The sequence below is a fragment of the Marmota flaviventris genome, chromosome 4 (genome assembly GCF_047511675.1).
Source record: "Marmota flaviventris isolate mMarFla1 chromosome 4, mMarFla1.hap1, whole genome shotgun sequence".
In the NCBI taxonomy this organism is placed as follows: Eukaryota; Metazoa; Chordata; class Mammalia; order Rodentia; family Sciuridae; genus Marmota; species Marmota flaviventris.
In genome coordinates, this window is record NC_092501.1 from 158,466,860 (window position 1) to 158,485,929 (window position 19,070).

At 40.8% G+C, this 19,070-nt stretch overlaps 1 protein-coding gene across 2 annotated transcripts in view; it reads right to left on the bottom strand.

Moving 5' to 3' along the window:
- Fgf14 (fibroblast growth factor 14) overlaps positions 1 to 14,249 on the bottom strand; it is a 633,194-nt gene extending 618,945 nt beyond the window's left edge. For both annotated transcript variants that reach the window (XM_027938888.2, XM_027938886.2), the window contains exon 1: positions 14,042 to 14,249. In XM_027938888.2, the coding sequence (XP_027794689.1) occupies positions 14,042 to 14,249 (208 nt within the window). The remainder of the gene's footprint in view (positions 1 to 14,041) is intronic.
- Between the last annotated feature and the right edge of the window lie 4,821 nt (positions 14,250 to 19,070).

A 19,070-nucleotide genomic window follows, 5' to 3' on the forward strand; every position in this document is an offset into this window, starting at 1 on the left:
CATAAATTTAAAACACAAATTATTAATTATTTTTGTGCTAAACATACTTCTGAGCTTTTACTTTCTCTTTTTAAATTATCAATATGAACCATTCCTCAATAACTCTCTTGGTTAAAAGATTCTTTCAGCTAATAGATGGGGTAAGAACACAAACGTCCAAGATTTAACCACGAGCTAAATGTCTAGCATATATCCACACCCATTAATTTAGCAACTTGCTGAGTGTTTGCCCTTAAGATTGGAAAAGCTCAAACCACATTTTAACCTGTGAGATACTCAAAATAGTATTTCACTATTTAGCAACAATCAAGAAATAATTATTATTATATAATTATTACTATATATAATTACTATAATTATTACTATATATAATTATATAATTATTACTATTCTTGCAACAATCAAGAAATAATTCCAATGTATATTACCTGAAATTCACTATCTTTCAATTTTTTGAAGTTCCCTGGGCCTGTACTGATGTATCTATCAGCACTACTCAAGTTTATTATTTTCCTTAATTTTCTTATAATTCTACAATGGAAAAGTTAAGATTAGCTCCCAACAAAATATTCAAAAGTATTTCTACAATTATAAATTTTAAAGAGAACAAGAAAGGAATAGTCAAAGATTTGTCTTACATTAAAACTGTAACAGAAATGAAAGAATTGTTAGGTAAAACCTGTTATTAAGGTGCACAGAGATAGACAATGTGTCCTTCTACTTTGAATAATAAAAATAAAAGAATAAGGTTGTAAGTCAGCTGGAACTGAATGACCTTAACTTCCTTCCCTCAGACTCTCAGAAATCCAAGTTAATGAGCATCAGAGACAGTGAGAAAGTAGGTATATACCCAAATGACACAGAGTGGACCAGGAGTCCAGAGTGGAACCTTTCTGTGCAAAGGATAAACATTTCACTTTTTAATTCAAAGACATGCTAATGCACAACCTCAGACCCTTTAACACTACAGCATTCAGACTTTTGATACAGTGCAACTGTCTATTGCCTTTACCTTAAGTTGCAAAAAGTTTGACTAAGTCACCACTCATCCACTGAAATAACAGAATTCAGGTTTAAGCTGTCAATCTGCTCCTACCACAGTATATCCACGACTGGAATCACCACCTACAATGAACCTCTTCCCCTTTTGTGGGAATTGTACTTGTGATCCTAAGAGTATTGGTTCTAGAAACTATAATCCCTAATAAGGATCCCAGTTCTAAATCAACGAAATGGAAACTAATGATTATAAGACATTACTAGTTACATTATTGAAAAGTTTGAATAGCCATTAATAATTTTTTAATGTTTTGGGTACTTTATGTTTATACAAAATAATGGGGTTCATTTTGACATATTCACAAATGCACATAACATTTTTCTCCATTTCAATCACCAGTACTTCCTCCCTTCCTGCCCCCCCCACCCCGTTCCCTTCCTCTACTAGTCTTTAATAATCCAACTGATCTTGTTTTAATAAAAGACATCTTCCTTAAAATATTCTTTTATAAAATTTTATGACATTACAACATCCAGAGCACAGATACTGACCCCCCCAAAACACAAATCAAATTAGAAGATAGCAGAAAAAACAAAATTCATTTCCAAAAGTTGTGCTGTTAGCAAGCTGTTCTTTAAGGCATGACTCCACTAAACAATGATCATCAAGGGCTGATAAAACATGTGACACTACTGAAGCCGGATCAGCACCTTAGAACTCCAACAGGAAAAAAAAAATGTGAACAAAGTTGATGAAAAATTCCTTGTATTAATACAAGGAATAGGCTGTGACCCTTTTCCTTTCCCCATTGTGGCGTGACACTAGAAAACATCATGTTGCAAGGAAATAAATTGCTGCCTTTAAGTACTACACAGTGATTTAGTATTACACCTTGAAGAGAGTACCAAAACCCATTCTCCCCTTGTTTAGAAAGGCTCCAGAGCTAGAAAAGTGGCCTCAAATTATATAAGAGATTAGATAACGTAAGTTCACCTACCTATCCACTGTACCTAACTATCAAGGACATAGACGTAACCACTCACTACATTTCCTGTTTCACATTCTCAATAAATCATCTCATGAGCCTCCACAAAGGTGACTCCAGTGTCCGTCACACACACTTTTTACTTCACCCATCTTTAAGTTCAGAGAAGCGTGGTTCTTTGTGCCCCCACAACTTCTTAGTGTGGGTCTTCAATTAATCCATTCCTGACTGGTGAGTGACTTTCCTTCTGCTCCTATTACACACCCAGAACCATCCTTTCATCAATCCCTGGTTCCCATCTTTAACTGACAGAACAACATTTTCTTTGATTGCTTTCTAATCACACAAATCACTCCTTCCTCCCAATACTCCCCCTCCCCATATTCAGTTGCATCCATCACACTTTCTACCCATAATCTTGCAATTCTCAATCATCTTACTCCCCTTTTCGGAAACATTCTCTAGTTCACTAATTTTAATAACTCCAGTCCAACTTCTCCACCAGGCTTTCAGACTTCAAACTATAACTCCACTAATCCCAAAAACACCATTCCATTAACTTTCCCATGAATCCCCAATCCGTACCTCTCACTCTATCATAAATAAGTCTAGCCTTTGACTTTTACATAAATTACATCTTCCCATTGCCAAGAACTTGCTTATCTCCCCTGCTAATTGAAACATGCCTTCAGGAGTCACATCAGGTCACGCTTCTATAAAAGATTTCCCTTCTTCCCCTTTCATCCTAAATGGGTCTTCTGTATGAACTCCATCTCATACCTATTACTCTCTGTACATTTAGCTGAAGAACTTATGAGTCAAGGACTAAGTACTCACATTTTAAATCTCTCTCAGTAACTAAATGTAAATTTGAATGGTTAGAGGTTCATCCTAGAGGATTACATATTTAGTCATTAAGTGCAGGTAGGTTTATCACATAAGACTTTTATATTGTCCATCTTCTCAAAACCTCATGATCATTTTTAAGTTAATTTCCACCTAAAGTATTTCTCTAGACAAAGAGCATTATTGTAACAATAGAAATAGCCTGGCACCACTGAGACACACTGAAAGGGAAGAAAGAGTTGTCTTGAAGAAGTAGATTTATATGACAACTTACCCATGACATTTCTACATGTCCTGTAACAGCTTTTGTACCAGACTATCTCCCCAAGGATATTTGCATAGCAAACAGCCTTGGAATCCAGGAATGGGGTCTCCCTCCAAATTAGAGGACACATTTGTTTCTTGACCAGGATAATAAACATACTGTCTCTCTGAAGGATAAAAAAATAGGCAGCTTTGCTAGAAGCCTCTGAAGAGTAGGGATTTCCTAAACTCCAAGTTTCTCAGTTGTGACACAAATCCACTGTGTACAAACATCCACTGAGTCACTCTGCACTGCCCAAATCCTGGATCTGGTAACAAGGGGACTGATGACAACTTGAAGCTCATACTATCTGTTATACACTGAGTCCTAAGTACTTTTTCTCTGCTCCAGGAGTTTCCTGTCTTTCACCAGCATCTACATTAACTGTGGCAAGCTCTGTAAACTGTGACCCTTGATAGTTCCTGACGACTTCTAGATGTTAACTAAAAAGTTAGTCTTTTCAATTAGGAGATTCTAATTTACAAAATAAAACAGAAGCTACCACATCAATTCTACACATCACACAATGACAAAAATAATAACTCAAAAGTTCAAGAAGTTCATGATCTAATGAAGCCAAGCCAAGCTAAAGCAAGAGAAATCAAAGCAGTGGTTGCCTTTCAGAGAGGATGTGGGTAAGACATGAATGGAAATGCAGAGTTTCCTGGGGTGTGGGAATGTTTTTTTATCTTCATTGGGGTCTTGGTTACAGTGATGCCCACAATTGTCAAAATAAATCAAGCTGTAAAGTTCATAACTATGTATTTCAATATATGTAAATCATATCTTCATAAGAAATAATTAAAATTCTAGACATCTAAACACTGAACATACTGCATCTCCTTTTAGTTTCAGATCAGAATGATTCACAGAAACAAATTATGGATCACTCTCACATAATGCTGTGGAATATGCTTTTTAGGGGGCAGCTGCAATATGAAGACTTAAGAGTATATATTCTGGAGTAAGATCCCTTGGATATATACCCAGATCCCTCAATTACTGGCTGGAGAGTCTCAGGAAACTTCCTTAACCTTTTCACATTTGGGCTTCATAAGTTTTAACAGAAATATAATAGAAATTCCTACCTATGGTTTTCAGGGCTAAATGGGGTAAGTAAGTGTGTGCCTAGCACACAGAAAATATTCTCTAAAAAAGTAATTATGATTATCACTTACTTAGAGCGTAGGTATAATTATATAGGGTTCAAAATAATTAGGACGCTTCTGTTAATGCTTATAAAAATCTAGGAAGTTGAACGTGCACTCATGGATTAATAAGTTATCTACTGGCACATGTACTCTGCCTCATCATATGATGCCCTCCACCATGTTCTGATGCAGCAAGAAGGCCTTCACCAGATGCCAAGCAGATGCCAGCACCATGTTCTTGGACTTACCAGCCTTCAGAACTAGGAGCTAAATCAACCTTTATTCATTATTAATTACCTGGTCTCAGGTATTGTTATAGCAACAGAAACCAGACTATGATACCCTACATAAAATCTGTTACTGCGTCTGTAAAATATTTGTCATATTTAATATCATTCCACTAAAAGTATTTCCTATATCATTAAACATGTATACATGTATAAAAGCTTCACATGGAACCTCATCAAATTGTACAATTTTTATGCTTTTATGTATCAGTTAATAAAGAAAAGTTTTAAAGTATTGCCTCTATTTCATATCCATTATTATATGTCTGAGGTATAAGAAATTTTATTTCCTTAATAGCCATGAGTTGGATAATATTTTTAATGTAACAGAAAAAATAATTAAGTTAATGAAAAATATAAATTCCCAGAAAAAAATCATTTAAGAGCATGGAGAATATTCAATCATACTGGGTTCCTGCTTTTAATATGCCCCAAATTAAAAAAAAAAAAAAAGTTGAAGCAGAATGATAGTGACTGAGGGTTTAATTTCTTTGCTTAACAATTACAACACCTGCTGCACAATAGTAATACAACTTTAGAAGATGAGTTGCAGATTTTAAGTGGCTGTTTCAAAAAAAATCATAATTAAGGGATATTATTTTTTCGTTTCGTCTTTAAGCCTTCTTTTTTCATGTTTCTTATGTCTTAGAGTACAACAACAGTATACCATTTGCTGCACACAGGAAGTGGAAAGAATAGAGATAATAATCCCTCCCAAGCTACGCTAAGAGAGTATTACCAAAAAGGTTACACATACTTCAGTGAGCCGCTGTAACTGTACAGAGAGATGTTACAGAGTGGGAAAAGGCATTTTAATTACAACTACATTCATTTCTATCTAAAAAGCAGGTGCATACACTTACATATGTAAATTCAACAAAGTTCACACTTCCTTCTCTTCTTGCCAGACCTGAATAGTTAATCTGAAAATTTAGCTTGTAATGCACGGCTTGACTTCTCAAACAGAACAAAGTATTTTGTACAAAAACACCTGCTATTGATAAAAGAATTGTTAAAAAAATCACTAAAAATCATTGTGAGTCATCTTTATTGTAAAGCATTTTTCCCATTCCTAAGAATTTTCAGATTTGAAGTCAAAACAAATGAATTCTTTATCCAGGGCAACTCTCCTAAAACTGACGGCTTCAATGTTAACCTAGAAATTTGTTGAAGTTTCTGACTTGCCATTAAGTTTCCTCAGCTCCGCAATATGAAGTCAGGAGAGGTTTTACTACATTTCAAGGACGGGGGATGCATTACTGACAAATGGCCAAAGGATTGTGGCATCAACACTGGTCCAATCAAAACCTGTAGGTAGAAATTCTAGAATCTTCTTTCATCCTACTTCCCAAATTTAAACCCGCCGCTTTGATGGACTCTACTTCCTTTCCTGCACTTTAGTTTGAACCACATCATGACTCACTACCTTAGTTGCTTCATCTATGGCCTCTCTACCTTCCATCTTGACTAACTCAAAGATACTTTTCCCCCAGTGGCCAGAACGGGTTTCTAAAGGGTAAATGTGATTATGTCACACAGAATGCACAGTCTGTTCTTGAACTTTCTAATCCCACCACCTGCCAATTCCTACAAACATCCTCTGACTGCCCAGTGGTATTATAATTTCTGGCACACAGGTGCCTTTCCCAAGAGACTAACTCCCAGTGGTTCTTCCCAACTGAGTTGTATTCCCTCCAATAGGCCTTCCAGGACCTCTTCTTTGGCCTTAAAACTCCTTCATCTGCCTACAGCTCCCAGTATCTATCACACCATCAGAACTGATCCAGCTCTTCTTCTCTCCTGCAGATTCCTTGAGGGAAGAACTCTTTTCATCCCTTCACTTCCAGCATGAAGTTGGAACATAGTGACACTTTTTAAATGTTCATTAAGTTTTAAAGGGAGATTATAGTTATTACTCAGTAAAACACTTTATAAATTTCAGAGTTGGAATACACCCTGAAAATAATTTTCTCAACGTCTTCATTTACAAATGAGATTTTAAAACATAGGTAACACTTAAGTGATTCTTTCCAACAACCCAAAGATGAAAGAAATAAAAACAAGCCAGCGTCAATGGTCACCCCACTCCTCAAGAATGTTTAGAAGTCTCTAAGGAAAGGACATCAGGAGATACAATGGAAATGGTGGAATGCCATCTATTTTAGCACCAACCACAACACTCAATGACATGCAGGAGGCGCTTCCCAGAGTGTCCCCAGTAAAACAAGAGTCTCTTCATCCAAGGCTCAAAGTGGCTGCGCCTGCGCCTACAATTCCATAACTAGCTCCTGGAAGTCACTCCTTGCCCTGGCACAGTGGCCACCCTTGTAAGAGGCGCAGATTGTTCAGGATCCTAAAGGGGGCTGTGTCTGATACAGTCCGACTTTAGAATCCTACTTACACACACAGTCCAGGAGGGGTACCAGGAAAGGAGGGACATGGGGCTGGGTGTAAAAAACTAAGTTTATTGAAGCCTAGAACGTTGCAACAAGCTGGGGCTGGGCCAGCTTGGCCTCCTCAATGCCAATGTCCTTGCAGCAGAGGAGAGAAGCCCAAGGCTGAGACCACCCAGCTCATCCCCTGCGGGCAAGGCCTTGGGCTCAAGCCCGAACGCTCCGCTCCGTCCTTCTTTCCAATCGGTCCCGAGGCCTGAGCTGGCCCTGGGGAGCGGCCGGGGACAGCCGCCACCTGTGGGTGGGGACAGGACTTCCCTCCAGCGCTCAGGCCGCCAGGTGCACAGGGGCCGCGCCCGGCGCCAGCGAGGACCCGAAGCTCGGCCAGAGCGCAAAGTGGCTCCAGCGCCGCGGCTTCCGGCCGCCGCGGTTTCCGTAGCAACGGCTGCGCTGGCCTTGGAAGACGCTCCCGGGGTCAGAGGTCATCTCCGTGGCAACGGAAACTTCCCGCGCTACGGCAGCTCCAACGGGCCGCTTCCGCCGCATTGCGTAGCGGAGCCCCCGGCGCTCGGTGGCAGGGGACGTGCTGCTGTGCCGTCCAGCGAAAAGAGGCGGTGGCGGGGCCTGGGTCGCTGGCCGTCCCGGCACGCCCGCCCTTCAGGGCTGCCTCGTCCACCTCGGAGGCCAGCTTACCTACCGAGAGGCTCCTAGTGTGCAAACAGGACCGAGGAGGGCTGCGGCGCGGGCCGGCGCCAGGCTTTGCAGAACACAGATCGTGACACAGTTCTCTGCCCAGAGCCGTGGCTTCTGCCAAACTTTCCCGTCCCCGACACAAACTCCAGGCCTCTGAGCCGAGGCCACAGCGGCCCAGCACCGCCACCTTCTAAAGTGGCTCCAAAAGGAGCAAGAGAAACAGATGGTGCAGGGTTTGGAAGGACAAGGCGCTCTCAAGTTCGAAGATGAGTGCTTTTACAACTGCGAGAGAATGAAATGATAGGGGGCGACTGCTTTTAAGAGATGGAAATAGAGAGGTTCCTTAGCCACAAAGAGGATCCCAGTGACCGTCTTCAGAGGCAGGAGAGCAAAAGAGAAAAGAACAATGCATTCAACTTTTACAGGAAAGGAGGCGAAAATGAAAGATGGTGCACCCAATGGTGCACCAACCTTTTGAGATTTTAAGGCTGAGCATGCCTGAAGGCAAGAATGTGATTGGCTCTTTAGGTTGTATTTTTGAGAAAAGCTCAAGTGTGAGGAATAGATTGCAGGCCTCAAGTTTTGAGATTTAGAAGGAAGAGTATTATAAACTGTGGCCAGGGCATGTTTGCACACCATGTTTCAGGTGGCCTACCACAGCCGATGAAGAGCCTGATGTTAACACCAGTGACACCTTTCACCATTATTTTTTTGTTTCTTATCATTTAGAAGCCTCATTCTTGGGTAGCCCTATTAGAAAGAAGTAAGCATAAATACTATCAGGTATAGTCCCAGAGTTCACTTTTTTCAGAGACTCCTGTTTTGCCCTATTTATTTTACTGAAATATATTAAGAACCTGCCTCCTGTCATAAGCAGAGTTTTTGCCAGGAGATAAGGATAAAGACTGTAGTGCCCAACAGTTGTTGGGTAGATTTTCTTAGATGATTTTAGTTGAGCAAACAGTAGCTTCCATGTTCTTCATAAAACGTGTGTTTGTTATTCCTCCTATTGTCCCCCAGGTTTAGAAAGCCCTAAGAATTCCTCCTTTTAACTTCTTTTCCCTTCATCATCCTACCTTTTACATTCTGACTTAAGTAAAGAAATTAGTTTGTGGCAACTAGAGAAATATTCAGGGAAAATATCAGGAAGTAGTTGGTCCCTCCAAAGCATAATAGCAAAAGTATGTTTGTATCTCTAGAGGTATACTAAGGAACTGAGAAGTCTCCCCCAGGAAATTCCCTGCCCTTCAGTGCCCAAGTTCAACTCATAACTAAATCTGGTGCATGGTATACAAACTAAAACCTCATGAAAACCACACAGATTACAACACTAGATAGGTAGATATGTAAGTAGATATATCCCTGACCCATAGTCCCCACTGAAAGGGAGTAAAACGTTCTTACCAGTTGGGATAAAAGTTTTTATTACAAATGTAAGCACATTGCAATGGTTTAAAACTTAATAAAGGAGATCCTACTATACTGCTTAAACCTCCCAACTGCTTCCTTTTAGAGCATAAGAAACTATTTTGATTAAATGCTTCCATTTTGAGACATCTACACAGTATTTATAGAAAACTCATGAGTCAATTTGAGTGAGGTATGATGCCAAAATGTGCAAAGGAGTGAAAACATTGGTTGTTGTCCTTGTTACCTTAATATAAGAACATTTCACAAAAGTCTCTAGTGCTTGTGTTACTAAAACATGGAAGACTGGGTTCGAACATTTTAAAAAAGTGGTTCAGTGTGGGAAATGTGACGTATAGTATAGGATTAGCTTCAGCACCTTCTGAAAGTAATGCTTCATTTGAACAAATTTTCTCAGTCAAGGATGCTAAGAGAAGAACAGGCTGTATGTGGGTACAGCCAAAGTCATCTTTATTATTAAAACTAAGTTTAGATTATTAAGCATTGAATTTTATATTTGTTAACTTATATAGAAATTTCAAAAAAGAAAAATCCACTCTACCAATAAGTCAGTATTCAGAAACCTATCTGAATGCCATTTTTTGGTTTTCAAAGTGGCACAATTCTGCGCAACTCATTTTGCTCCCTCAGTAACTAAAGCTTCCTGGATGGAGTCTAAGGACAACTCCTCGTACATGGAACCCCACTCCCAAAGCCAAACATGTTAGAAGAAGAACCTTCCACCTGTTTGGTCTTCTAGAATGCAGTCTGAATTTTACATCTTGGTTTGCCACATATTTAGTGTGTAGAAATTCAGAAGCTGTATCCCATTTGTGGTTCACCCTACTCTACAAAACCCAGAATGAGTCTGCAAGCTGAGTAAAAAGTGCTTACTCTTTTACTTCCCTCTCCCCATATTTTCTTACTTTAAAATTCCATGACAGCAATAGATGTAAAGCAAGTAGCTTTAAAAATACAGTGTATATCTAAGTGAATAATAGTGACCTACCAAGTGTCTTGGGTACCTTTGGTGCCTGAAACAGCTTAGTGAAAGACAAAAGCAGAGCTGAAAGCTAAAAACAACAGGAAATAGAAAGTGCTAATTGGTACTACCAAGTCCTGATGGTTCCATTGCAGTTACATGGCAGAGAAAGAGACTAAGCTCAGAAAAAGAAACACTCTGAGCCACGAGTTTGTGGGATGTTCTGAAGTACTTAGCAAAACTAGGTCTAGGACATCCTCTTCATGCCTATGCTCTTTGCCACTGACCCATGCCCAAAATCCTAGCAAGTAACAGAGGCTTGAGGATGTCCTGTGGTCGCTTACCAGATATGTACATTTGAGAGGCCATTGCTTTCTTTGCTTTTTTTTTTTTTTTAACTATGTGTCTGAACAGATGGCAATGATATTACTTTAGTATTTATCTTTATTGTGGACTTTATTCTTTCAAGCACATTCTTCTCACACTTTGCTTCAAGATTAGTGACCTAGATTATTTTCCAAACTGGCCTGTTATACACACTGGTCAGTACAAACTATCATACTGGTTCAAAGAAATATATCAAGTCTCCTCCAGGCAATATAAATGACTTAGACTTAGTATTTCCTGTCCAATGATTTGCCCAAAATACAGTCACCTTGCATGACTCATACAGTTAAAGTTGCAGCAGGTAACATTTATTCTAAATGCATGGCTATTGCTCTACTCAAAGTGGGGAAAAATAGGACATTTAAGTGTGTGTGTGTGGAGGGGTGTTCATTCTCTAATAATAGTTGAACTGTGCCATATTGGGTATTTTTAGGATGATAGCAAATTTATATCCAAGATTTTAAACTATTGCAATTTACATTAAGTATATGTAACACAAATACATTTTGCATGTTCTTTTCCAGTTAAATTTTACATAAAAACAACTATTAACAACTGTAAGCACTATGAAGCTAATAATAACTTTTGGGAAGGTGAATAACTTCATCCTTAAATTCACACCTTTATTATCTCCTTATTTTCACATCAACTTGATTATATAGCAGTGCTCTGAAATTCCTCCTAGGAATTTTTGACCAAACTACCCCACGCTGCATAATTTGCGGAGACTGGGAAGAAAAATTAATATTTATCTCTGAAATAAGAAGAGGTGATTTACACCAAATTTACTGGTACTTGCAGTACTCTGCCAAGCGTCTTAGTTTGAAACCAGTTAATTGTCCTCTTTTTAGATTTAAGATAACATAATAGGTAGTAGTCAATCTGTTCTTTTTGGTTTTAACAGTTAAAAGGATTTTAGTCTTTGTTTTATTCTAATTACCCAATTAACTTCTTAGTTGTACTGCTATCTTGGGATCAAAAACCTGCAACCGATTTTAGTCCTCATGTTAATAGCAGAAGGAGAATGGAACTTGCCAAGTGCAATACTAAAAGAGGATGGCTAGTCATGAGTTTGATTCAAGCTTAAAAGAAAAACTTTTAGAAGGTGAGATAGTGTGACATAATAATGTCCCAGTTTTAAAAAATCTACTAAATGCTGCAACCCCCCATGTCGGAACTCAAATCACTGGCAATCTAAGATTAAACTCCCTGATTGGTTGTGTTGTAAGGCACATCCTGAGTTAACCCGGCACTTCATACACAAGTACTTTAGTATTCATAAGCTGCCAATTAAATTGCTCTAAAAATAAACTGTCATTTGTTTAACACTTTCCAAAAAGCCTGAGAAAGGGGGTGGGGTTATTCCAGAGAGATGAAAGTGGGTGGGGTGAGGGGAGTGTAATAAAAATGTTTTGAATGGTGTTTAGGGGGAAATTAGTGTTTTCAGTAAAATCATGTATAAAAGAAACAGAAAGGCCTGCAAAGATACACTGCTCTTGGGGAATTATTTCCCACTCTCAGGTACTATGGAAGGACTAACTTCAAGGTCCCTAGACAAATGGCCAAATCTAAACAATAATGCTTTTACAAAAGTAGTCCTTTCTGGGAAGACAGCTAAATCTTTTCACAGGAGGACATGAGAGGGCTTCAGAAAACCAGGATCCTTAAGGTGTGAAGCGGGAGCCCCTCCCCTCCCAACTGCAGCCCTGGACCTGCCCCACTTTGGGAAGTCCTGTGAAATGGTGTTGCAGATGTGGGTTGGTTTTGCTGGAACCAAGCCTCAGCAAGTGTCCCTGGGATGCTGGAGGTTGGGGGACACCTCCTAGCTGAAATAGCAATGCACATGGAAAGGTGAATACTGCTTTTCCCCTGGGCAATTCTCAGGGGGGCAATACTATTACAGGGCTGCTAAAGGCTGAGAAGTTAGGACAAAGAAGGGTATAAGGGTGGGGGTGGGAGGATGGTTAGACCAGGGATAGAGCTGGAGCACAAGGACCAGGGTTCCAGGACAGAGATAGTCTGCTGCACCACGGAGCGCGACTGGCAGGCAAAGGCAACTCTCAAAATCTCCACTGCCATCTCAGCACCCCAGCTGGGGGCAACCTCCTCCGCCTGAGTACTTGAGCATCAGTGAGCAGCGGCCCTCTTGGACAGACTAAAAATTCTGTTTCCCTCTTGCTGCATAAGTGGTGCTTAAAGGGTGCTCAGCCTCCACGCCCACTGCCTCCCTCCCCGCCCACCCACACCTTGTTCTCCTCCTCTGCTCCCTCTGCACCCTCAGGCGGCAGCCCCCTCAGAGCGCACCACCCCAACTAGCTGCATTAGCAAAGTTCAGAGGCTGGGAGCGGGCAGCCACTTGCTGCCCAGCAGAGTGGGTTCCGGGTACCAGCGCGGCCCCTGGCTGAGCTCGGGGTGTCAGGGTGGCCACAGAGATCCATGATCTACTGCACCGCAGTGCCAGCTTCCAGAGCATTGAGCGCCGGGCTGCCACTGCAGGACAGCCGGTCCCGCCCCCTCCTCCCCACACAGCTCCAGACACAAACACAGGGCCGGTCCCTCCCCATCCTAAACTCAGTCGGGGGACTCCCCTAGCCCCTGGCTGCAGGCAGGCGCTGTTCCGGGAAAGGCGCACGCAGCCTCCTCGCCCGTGGTGGCCGCCACCATGCAGCCCGCCGGCCTGGCCACCCCCGAGTTGCTCGCCCACAACTCGGCCGCCCCCAAACGCTTCAGACAGAGAGGAGGGGAAGTGAACCCCTCGCCGGCTCCCCAAATCACCTGCATTTGCATTTCTTATGTAATGTACTGCAAGTTTCCCTGTTGGAGCCCTTTAGAATCCCAGCGCATGATCACCAAGAGACTTAAAGCAGGGACTCTCTGCCCCACTCATCCCCCGGTGGGACTCAGACGCAGGGTTTGACAGTGCTTTCTGAAGAGGGGATTTAAATGACATATACGAGAGGGGCTGGGCTTGTCTTCTCTGCCCGGGGTTCCCTTCAGGCATAAACCCTGCTCAAGTATTCCCAGTGGCAGGATGTGTCAGAGGCAGACAGAGGGAATGAGTTAATACTCGGGCACCGAGAGCTAGACGGGGGAGGGAGGCGGGGGCTGACGGAGGAGCGGGGCCGCGAGGGAGGGGGCCTCTCTTACTTTGGTAAAGGTGATCGAGGTGGCGAATATTGTGCAAGCTAATCAGAAAGTCTAGTGCTACGTCCCCGAACCTGCAGCAGAAGTACGGGAGAGCTCGTCGCTTTAGCTCCTGCCAACTACCGAAGCTTCGGCTGCCTTGGGCACAACCTTAAACCGTAGCACCCTTCAATATTCCACCAAGCATAGGCAACCAAATACATTTAGGAAAAAAAGAAGTTTCCTCCGCCCTCCTAGTGATGGATCGTGTCACAGCCAAGAGATGCTGATAATGGTTTTCGGGTTCGCAGACGCGGATCCAGCTGCTACTTGTTTATTCATGCAGCACCTCTATATGCAACACTGTCCTGGTTCCTTGTATGTTTCCCTGCCTTCCTGCATAGCAGAACTGCAGATCTAGCTCGATGAGCAACAGACAGGTTATTATGAGGAAAAACATAACATGATGCATGTTTTGCTTACCAGTTGGGTTCTTGTTTTTCTTAAGACTCTTGCCACAAAGACACTGCAGCATATGCGTTCCTTTGCTGAAAATGTTCCAAAGAAACCACATTGATTTGGGCGAAAAGCAATCCAGCAGCTTAGACACCCTGAGAAACAAGAGATCCTTGTGGTTGCATAATAATAATTTGAAATCAGTTCTCCTGAAGAGGGGCACCGGTTTTACCATAGGAAAAACGATAATATTCCGGATCTTCTCCCAGTTTTTTCCCCTCACGTGGTATATTTCTTTGAGACTTCTCAGTGATTGTTTTTTCTCGGCCAGGGTGAATGATTTATCCCCCCTCGATCACCACTGGATTATTACCAAAAGGTTGGGAAAAAAATCCTTTTTCAGCATGAAGTCAAACAAAAAGGCAAAGAAATCCCAACTGAGACCAAAACTAATCAGGGAGAGCAGTAATGCACAAAAGATCCCCGAAGAGAAAACCATAGCCTTTTACTTGATCGTTATGAGGATGGGTGGATCTGCAGAAGGCAAAGCAGGATTCATCTTACTGAGAGAAGACTGCCATTGTGTAGCCCCTAGGAGAGAAGGAAAAAAAAAAAAGGAAAGAAAGGAAGGAAGGAAGGAAAAGGAAAAAGGAAAGAAAAGAGAAAAAAAAAAAAAAAAAAAAACCACCACCACACACACTCACACACCAATACCACCTCCGGGACTGAGTCCGGCAGCCGAAGACAGAGCTTCCCTTCTCCCAGTGTCGATTTTTTTCTTTTTCTTTCTTTCTTTTCTTTCTTTCTTTTTTTTTTAAATAATCAATCGCCAGTGCTCAGTGGGATCGGGTTGAACCTGCAGTTCTCAATCACCAGGAAGAAAAGATGCAAATCTAGGTGCCCCCTCCCCTGGTCAGTCTCGTAGTAGGTAGAGAGCTCCACAAATCCCCTTCCTCCTTCCTCTCACTCTTCCAGTTTCCAACCACCGTGAGCATGAGGAAAATCTCCCCTCCGGATTCCTCGCCCAGCCTCGGATGTGAGTTACAGGCATTAGAGGGAGGAGGAGGAGTTGAAGTTTGCATTGAAAAGACTGGCTTTCCATGACGTAGCCACGTGCTCTCAGACCCGTCACCAGTGAGGTGCTTCAACCAGCCCGGGGAGGGCACTGTCACTGCAGTCTCTGCCTGGGCCCCTCCTGAAGGCTTCCCACCAGCCCGCCCAGGTCCCAGCCCCGGCCCCAGCCCCTACACGACCCTCTCCCTCCTCCACTAGGCTCCAGCCGGCCTGCTGCTGGCTCGTGAAGCCAGTCTAACAGCTTTCTGTTAAAAGTGGATTTGGAAAAAGAAAATTAACAATTATAATGAGTAAACCTTAGAAAATGCATGGGGGGTGGGGGGGTGCAGACAGTTTAATAACATTCCACACAGCCAAAAATCATTACTTCCACTTTTCCGTTTTCAAAAGGAGCTTGTAAAGCAACTCAAACGTTAAGGAAAACCCAAGTTCCTTGAACTCTTATTATGTGAATCCTACTTAAAGTGCTGTTTGAAAAATGTAAACTAGTTATAGGACAAATATGTATTTCTAGAAAGAGCCTGTCAAAAGTACAGCCACTGAAATCTAGAAACAAACTACTTTTTTGTAGAGAGGGTCATGTATATGCACATGAGAAAGTTCATGCCTTTTCTAAAGACTACCCAATATCTTAAAATATATTTTGTGAAGGAAGCACCCTGATTAAATCACAACCTTTTAAGCTGCTTATTTCTGCACCCTTTAATTGAACATTAAACTCGACTTTGTTTACTCCTCATCTGCATGTATCACCCACACCACAGTCTAGTCCAACAAAATGGACACGTTTTCTACTTTCATCACTATATAACTCAGCTCTCCACTTACCCAGAAAAACCAAAGGATTTGGAATAGAGCTGTTGGTTGATTTTATTTAGGGGAAAAAAAAAATACAATAACAAACTTCAGTGTTTCTACTACTTAAAATTAGTAAAAATCAGCAGAGGATTTTGGAGAAGTAAAATTGACCACTCTCACTCCATTTAGGTGAATGAATTAAGTTTACACTAGCTTACTTCCACTTTAATAGGAAAACTGACACAATAATTTGAATTCTAATTTTAAAACATACATTTAAAGGCTCCAGGTTAACTTTTAAAAAATTAAATCTACTGTCTCAAATGCAGGCTATAATCAAACTATCTTACAAGCAACAGAAGTAGATTTAAATTTATGTAGATTATATAAATATAATCAACTTATGCAATGATGGAAGAGGCTGGCTTTGAAAATAAACTTCTCAATTATCAGTTGTCAGAAAATAAAAATTTAATAAACAATTTCCCAACTCTCTGAGTGTTCCAATAAATAAAAGATATTTCCAGACATTATAATTTGCATCAAATACCCTGACCTTTTGGGAAAAACCAGTCAATTTTAGATTAAAGTAGAAGAATTTAAAACAAGTAAGTTTTATTAAAGCTAAAAGTGGGAAAGGTAACTAGTGATGGCTTCTACATGTCAAAAGAATCATATTGATTAAAGAAATTACTAAGATTAATTGCAGTCTAAAAAGCTTGGGAAGAAAAGAAGAGAATTTAATTTAAATTAAATGAATTTAATGTCAAATGATTTAATAGGAAGAAGCATACTTGGAATTAACATGAAGAGTAGAATTCTTTTTTGAAAGAAGAAAAGTGAGATAGCATTACCTAACAATTAGGAAATGAATTTTTTATATAAATCATGGGCAGATACCATATATTGCTTCTGTAACACTCTGGTGTCCTCTAGGGGGTTCCAGAATATCCCAATATATTACCACTGGGCAAATGCAAAAGAAACAGTTGAATAAAAAAAAAAAATTCTCTCCATCACCATTTTCACAAAAAATAACTCTCCATCAATGTTTTCCAAACGTGACTAGGCTCTGTAAGTTTTCTGAGTTCCCCAGGATATTTTACAAGGACAGTAAAATTTGGGGAGATGTTCCCTAATTATTGAATCTTCTTATATGCTAATTCTGTATAAAGAGTATTTCTCAAGCCAGCTCTTCTTGAACCTACAATTTCCCACTCTTCTCTATACTGTTAGAGTGAATTTATTCCCTATTAAAATGAAGAATGAGGCCGGGTGTGGTGGCGCACACCTGTAATCCCAGGAGGCGGAAGCAGGAGGATCACGAGTTCAAAACCAGCCTCCGCAATTTAGAGAGGCACTTAGCAACTCAGTGAGACCCTGTCTCTAATAAACTACAGAATAGGGCTAGGGATGTGGCTCAGTTCGAGTTGCCCTTGATTTCAATCCCTGGTACCCACTCCCCACCCCTGCCAAAAAAAAAAAGAATGACTGCCAGAAAGCCATGGTTTCTTTCACTACTGATTGGTGGAGACTATGATCCAAAAATATTATGTTTACAAGAGTTCCAGACCATTATTTATGTTTCATTTTGCAAGATATTAAAAGGTTTGCTTGCTCTGAGCTGTACTATGTTCAAATCAATACTAGATGACAAAATGGAAACTAATGGAAGACAAAGGCAAATTTTAAAACACATGTAAGTAAAAATAAGGAAAGACTGTAAGAATTTACAGTAAATATGTAGAGCATTGGTTAAAAAATTGACTGTTTTCATCAGGCTAAAGTAAAATAAACCCAATACTCACAAATTCATTTAAAAAATAAGCTTCCCTTTAGTATATCATAGTAAACAAACCTTAAAGTAAGTATAATGAGAAGAATTTCATGATATAATAACATTTGGGGGTTTGTTTGGTTTTTTTTTTTTTTTTTTGGTACAAGGGATTGCACCCAGATGTGTTTTACCACTGAGCCACACCCCCAGCCATTTGTATTTTGAGACAGGATCTCACTGAGACTGGCCTTGAACTTGCAATCCTCCTGCTTCAGCCTTACAAGTAACTGGCATTACCAAGCATGCCACTGCCCCCAGCATAACATGTACATTATATTTTAATATAGAACATGGAACTTTCACAACATTAGTTCAAAATAAAACTATTTCACCATGTTTTTTCTATTTGTTGCCAAGTTTTACTCTTCTATTTCTCTTATTTTAGTAATAAAACCTTAGCCCACCACAGTTTTGAAAGGACATGTGGGTATCTAGACGGAGAACATAGTTCCTAGGCTGCATTATAATTAAGTCTGGTCAGATGACTAGATTCTGACCAGTGATATGTGAGCAGGAGTGGCATGTTCAACTTCCCCATCACATTCTTCAAAGGAAGTTGATAGCCTTCCACTTCTTCCTTCCCTCCTTTCTTTAAACAGCAAAGTAATGGCATGAGCGGCTTTGACAGCAAGGACAGGATCACACACCAAGAACAGTGAAGTGCAGAGTAGAAGAAACCTGGGACCCTGGACACAGCTACCTGCCCCATCCTGAACTGCCCACCTGCCTGTACACTATTAGATGAAAAGAAAGAAACTTTTATCTTGTCTGAGCCTATCTTAGTCCCTCTGCACTGCTATAACAAAATACTATAAATTGTAAGCTAGAGAAATTTATTTCTCACAATTATAGAGGTTGAGTAGTCCAAGGTCCAGGAGCCAGCAGGCCCAGTGTTGGTGAGGGCCTGTTTCCTCATAGCAGTGCCTTTTTGCTGAGTCCTCACATGATGGAAGGGACAACGAGTTCCCATGGCCCTCTTTGATAAAGGCACTAATCACATTGATGAGGGTTCCACCCTTCTGATTCAATCGCCTCTTAAAGGGGCTGCCTCTCACTGTTATCACATTTGGGCATTCTGTTTCAATATAAGCATTTGGGGGGGACACAAGAATTCAGACCAAAGCAGAGCCATTGTGTTTTTGTGTGACTTTGTCATAGCAGTTTATCTTCTCTTCTGATTTATGGACCAGACTTTAATTGATAAAAACACACATACTGGGGTTATTTATTTTTAAATGATAAAGAGCATAAGTCCATAACATATGCCCCATAGCTTGATCCAGTCTACCATCCTCCTTTCCATCCACTGGGGCATCTACTTATCTCTTTGCTGCCTCTAGCAAGCGC